Source organism: Ovis aries, chromosome 2 (assembly GCF_016772045.2).
Source record: "Ovis aries strain OAR_USU_Benz2616 breed Rambouillet chromosome 2, ARS-UI_Ramb_v3.0, whole genome shotgun sequence".
NCBI classification, from domain to species: domain Eukaryota; kingdom Metazoa; phylum Chordata; class Mammalia; order Artiodactyla; family Bovidae; genus Ovis; species Ovis aries.
The window spans coordinates 202,787,873-202,800,075 of record NC_056055.1 but is presented as its reverse complement, the minus strand read 5'-3'; the positions used below and the strand labels follow the sequence as shown (position 1 = coordinate 202,800,075).

Here is a 12,203-nt window from a genome sequence, read left to right as displayed (position 1 = left end):
ATTTTGGTGTGATTGTGGTGGGGGAGTGGGGGGGTGGTGCGTTCATTTTACATGAAGAAACGTTTTCCCTAATACCAGACTCTACAAACATACGAGTTGGCAACTCATCATAACCCCTGGCCTTTCCTGGAAAATAAAATTTTTTTTTTAATGAAAGGATGCTTTATAAAATAGTAATTCAGTATCATTACTTTGGAAAAGTAGGTTTGTGCAATTGTTGGGTCAAAGGACACAATAGAAATTCTGAATGGGATGAGTTAGGGTATTTAAGTATTGTTCATTATCTTTTTTATAAAAAAGATAATTAACTATGCCCTTCTAGGTAATCTGTGTTGAAAACTGGTTTGCCCTGATTAAAACTGGTTAGTTATGCAGTGGAAAGCCTAAGGCTGACAGTAGCAATCTACTGAAACAGTTGTTTCATTTGTATTTTTAAATACCAAGTTTCTGTTTCAATATTGCCTTATGTTATAGTTTTAAAGTATTTTCATATATTTTATTTCATTGTGTTTATTTTGCTTTTTAGTTTCAGAACAACATAATGAAGGTTAGTCTTTCCTAGTCCTTTAAAGATCAGGAGGATGAAGTTAACATAGTTAAGACTGTACAATAATGACTGCGCTGCTCCCAACTCACATTTTAGCTTCACAATCTAATTTTCACAGACTGACACAGCATCACTGACCAAAGGAAAAGCTAGATGTAACTAACTTCACATGTCTGTCTTCTAGAGGGACTCTGCCACCTCTGTACTGGCAATGCCTGGTACATAGTAGGCCTCTAGTATGTTGCTGACAGTTAGGGCAACCACCCCACCCCCTCTTCTACCCCAATTATTTTATAAAATGTATCTGGTAGCAGTCTTCATGGGGTACAGAAACTGATTTCTGACCTTGCAAAATTTATCTTGTCGAACAAAGGAGATGCTTGTGAAAGTCCCTTAATTTGATGATTGTTGTTCATGACCACAGTTATCATTAGTAATGATCATTACAGTTACATAGCTTGTCAGGTTGTTTAAAGTAATTCAGAGATGTGGCTCATGAGATCCCAGAGAGGTCAGACAGATGCTGCCTGACTTCTGAGAAAGGAAAAAAGCAGCCTGGCCCCTCCCCTCCTGCCTTACTGCCCCTGCTAGAATTGCTGATGCAATTTTTCATTCACAGACTGAACCCTATTGCTTCCTTAGCAGGTACTAACATTGAAAAAAATTGTTGATTCACTTCGAAGTCTAGGGTTAAATACAGTATAATTATTATCAACTATACCTTGATTTCTAAAGAAGGAATTGATATCAAGCATATCTGGCCTTCCCTGAGAAATCGTTCATACAGGAATTTTTATTTAAATAGCATTTTGAATGTGCATATAGACCCTGTGGTAGTAAACTGTGCTGTAAAGGCAAAAATGCTAACCTTTACATGAATGTGGGGTGCCTTGTAAAGGGTCGCCCTATTTATATACTTTGAGCTTTAATCAACATTTGGTAGGATGTTGGTTAGAAACTAAGTGGAAAGTATAAACTTCATAAGATGAAGGGAGAGAGCTTCTGCTGTAGCAAGTGAAAAATATTTTTAAATGATTTACATATGTGTATTCCTAAGTTAGCCAGGAACTTTTTAATTATGGAAAATACTGTCATTCTTCCATATGCTGAAACTCTTCCCTCGAAAACTGTCAACAAGTTGCTGAATTCCTCAGCCAGTGAAGAGCGGATGAGTGATTCTTGAGGGCTGCAGCTTTCAGTCAGATGCAATCAAATGCAGGATTTCAGGCATGTAGTACAGTCAGGAAAGGAAACATCATGAATAACTAACAGAAACAAAAAAGACTGGTTTCCAGCTGTTTTCAGAATTTTATATGCACGAAATTTGGTTGGTGGTGAAGCCTCAAAGGGACCGTTTTCACTTGCAGTTCTGTCGGCCTCATGAGCTACACATGGTTTACGTTGTTACAGAAAAGCTAATTTTTCTTTGTTCACATGTGTTGCCTCAGACAGCCAATACGCATTTTAGATTTGCTGGCTAGACACTTCCTGATGCAAGCTGTGGCTAAGACAAACAGAATTTTACAGTAACTGTCAATCGGTACCCTGTCCTACTTATTTATTTTAACAGCTTTTCATTTTATAATGTTGCTTCTCATCTTTTCCCTTCTTTTACCTAGAACTTCCATTACCTTAGTAAAATTTTGTTCAGCTACAGGAATAAATTTGAGGGCCTGAAACTTAGAAGTGAAACATTTTAAACAGAGCACTTTATGGAAAGAAAAAGGTCATGTATTTGCTGAAGTTGGAAGAAGATGAACATTGCTTCTTTCTGCCAAGGGTTCTTGAAAATGTGGACATTCAACTTGAGTAGCACTTCTTTCAAGAACTTATGCCCTAATTTCTGGGTTTGGAAGATGTGGGAACCCAGCTTCTATGTAGATGACATGAATAGCCCAAAGACATCAGAGACTGTACACTGAGATTCCAGCTATGGGCCAGATGGTCTGGATTTGGTAACATGGGCTGAACCAGGTGGGAACTCAGCGCAGCTGGAGGAACAAGGCAGGACGTCCTTGCTCATCTGCTATTTCTGTTTTCTTTCTCCAGAGCCCTTGGAACCTCCAGATTGGGGTTTTCAGCTGTGACACTTTTGGACTAGACAATTCTTTATTGAGGACGGCTATACTGTGCACTGTGGGGTACTGAGCAGCACCCTGCCCCAGTTGTGACGATCAAAATGTTCTCAAACTTTTCCAGATGTCTCCTGGGGTTGGAGGGTGGACGCAAAATCGATTACCCCAAGTTGAGAACCACTGCAGTAGTTGAATAACTTAACCTGAGCAAAATACTGGTGGCTGCCTCTCCTAATTGGGAGGTGTGGATGAGTAAGGGAACTTTAGAGCTGTCAAACACTGGCAGGAATGGAGCCCTGGGAATTGAGGGGGGAGAATAATAAAGGAAGGCTGTCCCAGGCCTGCCAATTAAAAAATTCGATCCTGTTAGTTCTCACATTTCTGGCTTTAGTATAATATTAAAAGACATTTTTGTTTGCTGTTATAACCAAGCAGCTATTAATATCTAATAAAAACTAAGATGTATCCTTCTAAGCCCTTTATATGTTAACTTAATTAAATACACCAACCCTATGATGTAGGTGTCATATTATTATCTCCATTTTTCAGATGGGGGAAACTGAAGCACAGAAGGGTTTGGTAAACTGCGTTGCCTCTAGCAGGATTCACATGCATGTCACATGCAGGCCTTTCAGCTCTATTCTAGGCCTCTTCTTATAGGAGCTTGACATTGCTTCCAGAAATGAGCTAGATAGGACTTAGTGCATCTGTGTGTCTCACAGCTATGATCTATTTATCAGGTACTCTTTTAGTGCTTTCTAAGGGTATGTGGGTGCTGTGCTTAGTTACTCAGTCGTGTCCGACTTTTTGTGACCCCATGGACTGTAGCCTGCCAGGCTCCTCTGTTCATGAGGATTCTCCAGGCAAGAATACTGGAGTGGGTAGCCTGTCCCTTCTCCAGTGGATCTTCCTGATCCAGGAGTCAAACTGGGGTCTCCTGCATTGCAGGCGGATTCTTTACCAGCTGAGCTGGTAAGCCCTTCTAAGGGTATGCCAGGTATCAACTCTTTGCCTCTTGATTTCAAATCTACTCTTCATTGTCCTGTTTGTGATCCTAGAGCTGGACCCCATAAGCACTTCCCTTTGGCCAGCTGACTTTGCCACTGGAGGGACCCTGAAGGAAGAGGAGGCTTTGTTCAGTGAGTGTTCCTGTGTTCTTGTTCCTGCAACGAGTGCTCAGTTGGGGTGTGGGAAACCCATGGGCCCAAGTTTCAGCAACAGCAGGTTCTGTTCCCACAGGTCTCCTTGTTGGCTTCACAGTTCATTCAATATTACTTCCTGCAGGAAGCTTCCTAGCTGGTGCCCAGCAGGATTCCCAGTGAATTCATTGGCATCCCTGGGGTTGGACCCTTGGTGAGTTGACCAGCCTGTTAAGGGAAAGTTCCTTGGTTCTCCAGTGCCCTGTAGGGAGCTTCTCTCTTGTTAGCACCTCAGGGAGCTTCTTGACCTCTACTGGAGCCATAGCCATACCCTGTGCAACAAGGTCAGAATCTCAGCCTTGGGAGCAGGGCTGGTGGGTGGTGGTGGTGAACTTTCGCAAACTTGATCCTTTTCCTCTGCCTCAAGCTCTAACAGTAACCATCCCAGTGTCTGCTATTCCTGTTTTCTTTAGTAGCTACTCCCATTACTATTTATAGCTTCATATATACATACATTTTTCTCTCTATAAAGCTTCCCCATATAAATTTATAAAGCATCTCCATTCAAATTACTCTGTGGTTACTGTCTCTGTACAAAGTGCTAGGCATTATTCCAAATTATTACTTTGCAAATATTAACTTATTCAATCTGTGTAGCAACCCTTCAAGATAGGTATGGTTATTAGTCCCATTAACCTGTGGAGAAATGGAGATATTGAGCTGTTTAGAAATGTGTCCACACTGGCAGCCAGGAGGCGATGGGACCCTGATATGAATCCAGAGAGCCTTCCCCAGGGCTGGGACTTCAGCTGCTGGCCTCTTCCCATATTCTCTAGAATTGACAGACTGGATTATTTTGCACAAGTCATTTAGATTCCAGAATTCTCTAGCGCATTGGAGTTGGTCATTCTTTCATAGTTGCTCTCTCTTCCTTGTATTTATTGAGTACTTACTATGTGCCAGGTCTGATGTTGAAGCTGAAACTCCAGTACTCTGGCCACCTCATGTGAAGAACTGACTCATTTGAGAAGACCCTAATGCTGGGAAAGATTGAGGGCAGGAGGAGAAGGGGATGACAGAGGATGAGATGGTTGGATGGCATCACTGACTTAATGGACATGGGTTTGGGTAGGCTCCAGGAGTTGCTGTTGGACAGGGAGGCCTGGCATGCTGCAGCTCACGGGGTCACAGAGTCAGACACGACTGAGGGACTGACTGAACTGAACTGATGTGCCAGGTCTTCCCTTTTAGCTCAGATGGTAAAGAATCTGCGTGCAGATGGAGGAGACTGGGTTTGATTCTTGGGTTGGGAAGATCCCCTGGAGGAGGAAATGGCAACCCACTCCGGTGTTCTTGTCTGGAGAATCCCATGGACAGAGGAGCCTGGTGGTCTACAGTCCATGGGGTCACAAGAGTTGGACATGACTAAGCGACTAAACCACCACTATGTGCCAGGCACTAGCAGAGGAGTAATGATGTTATTGGCCAGCTTAATGGTAATTTACGAAAAGTACATGTTCCCCCAAAAAACTAGGAATAGGTAAATCTAACTCAAACTTAAGTTAAAAATAGAGTAGTTTTCTGTTCTTGACAGGAAGTCTTTTTTATGCTTATTTTCTGTAGAAGTGTCTTTGGTCATGGTTGCAATCATGGTACTAAAATACATTTTTTTTTTTTTTGCCAGAAATCTATGCACACTCTCAGGCAAATACAGTAGACAAATTTGCCATTAAATTTATGTATTCTGTAAAAACTGTGTGTGGTTATTTCTGCTCTGAAACTGAACTTGATAGTAACACTGAAAATGCTTCTGAGCTGTAGGAAGAAGCAGAGTTCACAGATAAGGGGACTTCTGAGAATCAGTTACCAGAAAGAATTAGTGAGAATCTTGTGTGTTTCTCTGACAGCGTGACTGAGTCCATGCTGGAGTGCCTTGCCCGAGGGGCTGCTATAATGAAATTAAACTCTCATTTGGGCTAATCTGCCTCCAAGGATCAAGGACCTGGTTCTTGGAAACTAAGAATGGACAGAAAACTTCTTTAGGATTTATAAAGCTTTGCTGGGAAAAGCAAAAATATGAAAAACAAAAATTCCTTTGAATAGTTTGCAATGAATAGTATTAAAATTGTGCTTCAAATGAAACCCTGGCTAGCAACTCTTCCTATTTTTTCTCACCAAATTAGATCAGTTAAGATGGCTCAGTACTTTCTGAAAAATGCTAGAGCAAAGTATTAGTCATTGAATGATTATTATTTTTCATTATCTTTCACTGTGATATGGGCTTCCCTGTGACTCAGATGGTAAAGGATCTGCCTGCATTGTGGGAGACCTGCATTCAATCCCTGGGTCAGGAAGATCCCCTGGAGAAGTGAATGCTACCCACTCCAGTATTCTTGCCTAGAAAACTCCATGGACAGAGAAGCCTGATGGGCTAGAGTCTATAGGATTGCAAAGAGTCAGACATAACTGAGTGACTAACACACTTGCTATTTTATAGTTTGTTTAGGAAATTTGGGAGCAAGTGACTGTTTCTTTCACCTTTATTGTTTGGCACCCGAGGGCAGCCTGGAATCCTAGCCTACCTGTGCCTGAATTTGAGGTATAGGCTCTGAATCTAGTGTGGTTATTAAAAAAAAAAAAAAGGTGCCATTATATGTTTTATGGATGCTGTCATTAGAGTATCTGCTGAGAAATGAAAATATTACCATATCCAGACACAAGAGGGCACTCTAAACAGGCCAAGGAGGATACAGTATTGACAGGGAGGGATGGAGGGAAGGAGTAAGCTTAGTCAAAGGTAGTGTTGAATTCAGGCATCCCTCTGTCTCCACTGTTCCCCCTTCTCCCCTCTAAACCACCCCACCTGCCGCAAGCCTGCCTCCACTTTGCTCTAGGAAAAGAGCTGTTCAGGCCCTAGATTACCTCTTCACATGGTTAAATCGAGATTAAGGCTTTCAGAGTCAGAATTCCCAAATCTCTTACTTTGGCAAAAATCTGCATGTTGCCTTTGCCCTGCTAACTTTCCCCATTGGCCTCATTGGATATTGCTTCGCTAAGAATGTTAAAATGGAATCTTTTTTTCTGATGCCAGCAGAATTGAACTGCTAGTGAACTGAGCTTTACATTGGATACAGAGTGTTATTTTTTCCCTACCCACTCTCCCCCCAGCTCTTGTAAGTACAGCCTTTATTAAGGATGAATTTTATACAAACTTGTGTTTAACCCTCTGAACCTTGCTCAGCCCCTAGAATAGGCTGGATGATTGAGCTGGAGTATGGAGAGATTCTCAAATGAAATGTAAATTTGGAATGTAATTGGTAACCCAACTGAGAGGTTTGTCTTTAACAGATGGGAGTCTTGGTGATACAGTGTAGGTGGTTTTGAAGTTATTCAATCTTCATGAGTACTAACCTCTACTAGAGGAATGTTTAAGAAAAAAGAATCTATTCTTCTGGCTACTCTGTATTTAAGTAAAGAGATTGGAGTGCTCATGGCCCATGGAATTTTTTTTAAGTTTGACACAGCTAAAAAGAATCGCAGAATTTAACCCAGATTTCTAGAATCACACCAATGATTTCATCAGAATAGACAAAGATATATATTGAAATTACCATTTCAAAAAATATACATTGGTAAATGTTTACATACCTGGGTCTACAAGAAAGGCAAAATCTAGGGAAAAACATAAACAGGTCTGCATATTTCTTAGCATGCTTTCTTGTTTCTTTTCAGTAACTTGGAGCATTTGTTATGTGCTTAGGAACGTGACTGTGCTTTCTTAACCCTGAGAACAATGTGATGGGTGTGTCAAGGTTGAGAGGGGGTCCAACCCTGACAAAGATAGGTGTGCTCCTGACCTGGCAAACCCATTATTTTCCTGTTGCATGAATCACTTGACTCGTCTTTAAAGCTGCCACATTTATTTCAGCTGACATTTTCTGTGGTGAGCCAAATCTTGGTACACAAAATTTGTGCAAAGTCCTTCTGTCTTGTAAAATATAAATCCAGGGCCTCAGATGGACTAAATGGAGACTGCAGGCCCAAACGTTTATCTTTCTTATTTGAACGAACAACCCTTCCTTCCTTCCCGGAATGTGACTTAACATTTAAAATTCCTATTAAATCTCTGGATACACCCAGAGACCTCAGAAAGTTCTCTCCAGACAGAGCAAACATCCTCCTTGTATTTGGCAAAAGAAGAAACGGATGCTTGCATGGTGTGCAGACTCAGCTGCTCAGGGCTGCTCTTTGGAAGAGAAGCCCACTGAACCTGGGCTGCCAGAAAAAATGTTAACATTGAGCTGAAAAGAAGCATTTGCACTTGAAAGAGGCCAACACATCTGCAGGATACATGGAAGTTCGATGGAAGCAGTAGCCAAACTGAGTCACCTTGCACTCAAAGACTGGGGTACTTGGGGCTACTTGGGGTGTGGGCCCCTGGTATCCACTCTGTATTCCTCAGGGAACAGAAGCCTTGCTCCAGGCAGCCCCTGTGCTTTTGGGGAGCCTGCAACAACCCAACTTGGGGGTGGACTCTGATTAGTCTATGCCCATTAGCACATCTCATTTGCTGATTGGTTGAGGGACAAGCCTACCCGCAATCTGGGGCAATGATATGCAAGACCCTCTCTGGGACTTTTGAGAAAGACACTTGCTCCTTGCCGCTGCTACCTGGAGAGCTTCTCTTTACTTCTAGACCGTGTTGGGGATGAACATGAATCTGAATCTTAGGATCAAGGCAGGTATTTCACCCCATTCTGAACATATCAGCCTAAGGAGGAAGGGAGAGCCGAGATAATCAGGAGAAAGGAGCTAGAATCCTGATTCAGTTGGACCTAAGGCATAATTTTATGCTGGGTTTTTCAGCCACTGAACTAATTAATCATTTTCTTTACTGTTTAAAGTAGGCTGAGTTGAGGTTTATATTACTTGCAACCAAGGTTTCCAAACTGCCAAGTCATGTCCAAGATGATTGGGGTACACGTGCATCTGTATATGTGTAAGGTACTGGCAAGGCTATGGTAAGGAATTCTTTCTTCCAAAAGGACCCTTGTTCCAAGAGAAAAGAGCATTGTTCAAAGCTCTGTGCCACAACCGCTTAAGTTTTCTTGAAAGTACTACATGGTACATTTTATGATAAGTGGGCTTTGATTAAAAAAAAAAACAAAACAAGCCAGGTGTCAAATGCAGCATATTTTAATTTGTTTCAAATAAAGCAATATATGTATATATATATATATTTCAGAAAAACACCAGATGTTAAACTCTACAAAAGCGCATGTGTCTTCAGCAGATCATGTTTGTCTGATCAATAAGAATTTTGTTTCCAACATTAACTCTCTAAAGACGATCAATGGACTGACATCACTGCTACAACATAGGTTGCTACTGAGCCTCTGATCTTTAGCCACATCTTGATTTTCCTAACAAATGAGTAAATACTGCCTGGCTAAAATGCTGCAACATGTTGATGAGAAAAAGCGCCAACAGATCAAGCAAAGCCATGAAAGTTATGAAGCAAGCTAGAGCTGATTATTAGAATTAGTAAAAATGATTAAGAGAGGATGACACAGCCGTACAGGATTTGTGTATTCAGATTGACTCTCTTTTGGCAGCGAATTGGGTCAGCACCTCCGGCAGGGAACCGAAACTGAGTGAAAACGGCCTTTTTCTCCCTCTCTCCACGCTCAGGCCACCAACGTCACGGCCGGGACGGAGAGAACCGCGGCATCTGTGGAAACTTCTATTCTGGTGGGGCAGAGGTTGCACTGGGAGACCCTGGCCACGTTGCCCCGGAAAGGCCTGGCCTCCGCGTGGTCCGCGGCGTGCTGCCTTCGCCGGGGCTTTTCCGGATGGGCGGGGGCCTCGGGGGTCTTCGTCCCCAAGGAGGCCTCTCGGTTTTTGGCGCCGCCTTTGTTTTTGGGACGGAAGCCGTTGTGTGGCTGTCTTCTGTGTTCGTGACGGTTGTTGCTCTTCGCAGTGGGATCGGCTTCATTACCACTGCCCTGGGGCTTGGCAGATCCATTTAGCCTGTTGTTGTGATATTGCGGATTAAATCTTCGTCTTTGGCTAGAAGACCCATTCTATAAACAGAAAGAAAGAAAGAAAGAAAAGAGGTAGATATTAGATGCCAACAAACCCCAGGTGACATCAAACCAGGGAAACCAAACCTCTAAGTCACAGGTCACCTTTTTTTTAACACCCCAGAAGAATGTGACAACATGCAAATGAGGTCAAGCTGATAAAACCCTCAAGCTTAAAAGAATGGTGGACTGTCTTGTAAATGGAAGTTCAAGAAAATTGCTGATGTTGAAAGAGAGGTTACAGAAGTGTAAGACAGACAATTCCAGAACCAGGCCAAATAAAACCCATCAAGTATAAACCTGAAATAAAGAAATGTAACGCAGAGGCAGGGGAATGATGGTTCTCTACCATACATATTTCTGGGGCATTCTGTATGGACTATATAGATGCATTCTCATGATCACATTACCAGTTTACACACCCCTAGGTCTAAAGGGTGATTATCTCTGGAGGTGGGGACGAAGCTTATTCCTATCTCTGTGCACAGCTCCCTCACAATGTGGGATGAAGCCAGAGTTGGGAAGAGACAATATTCAGACACATGGGATGTGGGCCTCTGCCTTTGTACTCCTGCCCTGGGCCCTGATTTACTAGCGGTGGGTCTGCCCTAAACCAATACCATCCAATCACAGTGCACAAACTAAGAACTTTATATATTTGTAACTTACAATATGATACATCCAGGGAAGTAGTCCAGACAGACCCTGAGAATAGGCTTGGGACATTTGGGAACAGAATTCCAGGATCTTGGGTATTTGGAGAACTTTCCAGAAGGGAGAGCGTAGATTCTGGGTAGTCACCTCTTAGTCTTACTCCGAAGGGAGGGCCATGGGCCATGGCTGGGGAGGGCCAAAAGGGATTACTCTAAAGCATGGGGCCCAGAACAAGGGCCTTTCTTGGACTTAGATATATTTTCAAATTTAAACATGCTGTCACCTAAAATGCTTTGCTGAAAATGATAAAACAGTAAGAGCTGAAAATGTATCTATGTGGTTAACATTTAATTTGGCCTCCTTTGTTTTTAAATTGTGACAGAAATTCAAACTAAATTTTGGACTTAATTTTAGCACGGGGTTTAATAATGAGCAAGGAACAAAATCTGTGAAGGTGTATTTCAAGACAGTGAAACAGATTGATTATGATCTTGAATCAAGGACTGTATGAAACACTCCTTGTCAAAGTGCAATTTTAAAGTTCATGAAGACATCTGGGGCTAGAGAAATGCCTGTCAGAGTCACTAATGAGAATTCTAACAGACCAAGACCACAAAAGCCAACAGGGCATCTGTTAGAAAACCAGCATTTTGGAATGCTTAAAAAAAGTCTCATTATTCAAGCTCTCTTTCTGAAAGAGGATGAAAAATATCTTTATAGCATGCCCAACTTCTGAATCATCAAATCCCATTTCGTGGCCATTTCGCAGGGATCACTTCTCAAGAATATAATGGAGAAGCAGAAGGAGAGAAGACTGTCCTTTGGATATTTCTGTTTTTAAGGGTCATTGTAATGAGAATTAATAATGTCATTTTGAAATGCATGCTGAAAGCCCGAGAGAAGAAAGAGCAGTTTGAACTAACTTTGGCCTCTTATGGATAAATTAAAGATAAATGGGAATTAAAGGATCTTAAAAAACATGCCAGATTTCTTCTCACTAATGGTGTCAGTAGCCTGGTTCTCAATCTTGTTCCCACGTCTGTGAGTCCTTTCCATGTGTGGGCCAGTTACCAGTACCTGGGTGGCACTCAAGTCATGAGAAACACCATCTCATGTAGAAGGACTCTTTGCTAATGCTGTCAAGTTTGTGAAGACCACTTCCTCCACAGGGGAGAGTGCCTGTGATGGGGACCAGATGGACTAGGGGAGCTCAGGGAGGCTGGCCAGGCACATGGAGGTTCCACAAGTCAGGCTGCTGCTGGGGGCAGATGGAGCCTGGGGTGACTAGCAGTGGCTGTTTTCTTCTGCTGCAAACGGGTGATTTCTTGCCCAGGCAAGGCACCAGGGTCTGCGGGACCCCCGGAGGCAGGGCAGGGTGGCTTCCTTGGGGCGGCTTACCTGCTTATTAGCTGGCACGGCCTGGTGAGAGCTGTCAGCAGTGCTGGGAAGGTTGCTCGCCATTTTGGGGTTTGCTGCTTTACCTTCAGAGGGCTGCTTGTGACTCGATGACTTCCGGGTAAAGTTACTCTGTTTCCCAGAGGTGGCTGCGTGAGCGCTGAGCAGCGGCAGCAGGGAGCTGCAGGGAGTTCTTGAGGAATAGTTGTTCTTTGGGTGTGTAACTGCAACAATAAGTGCTTGGTGTTAGGGGCTGTGCCTCAGTGGGCTCCCCTGGTGGCTCAGATGGTAAAGAATCTGCTTGCAGTGC

General features: G+C 42.8%; 1 protein-coding gene across 20 annotated transcripts in view; it reads right to left on the bottom strand.

Moving 5' to 3' along the window:
- Window positions 1–8,941: 8,941 nt before the first annotated feature.
- Window positions 8,942–12,203, bottom strand: part of SPATS2L (spermatogenesis associated serine rich 2 like) — a 184,322-nt gene continuing 181,060 nt past the window's right edge. For all 20 annotated transcript variants that reach the window (XM_042244051.1, XM_012141929.4, XM_042244050.1 and 17 more), the window contains 2 exons: window positions 11,897–12,117; window positions 8,942–9,844 (listed from right to left, as the gene is read on the bottom strand). In XM_042244051.1, the coding sequence (XP_042099985.1) occupies window positions 9,449–9,844; window positions 11,897–12,117 (617 nt within the window). In that variant the 3' untranslated portion in view covers window positions 8,942–9,448. The remainder of the gene's footprint in view (window positions 9,845–11,896; window positions 12,118–12,203) is intronic.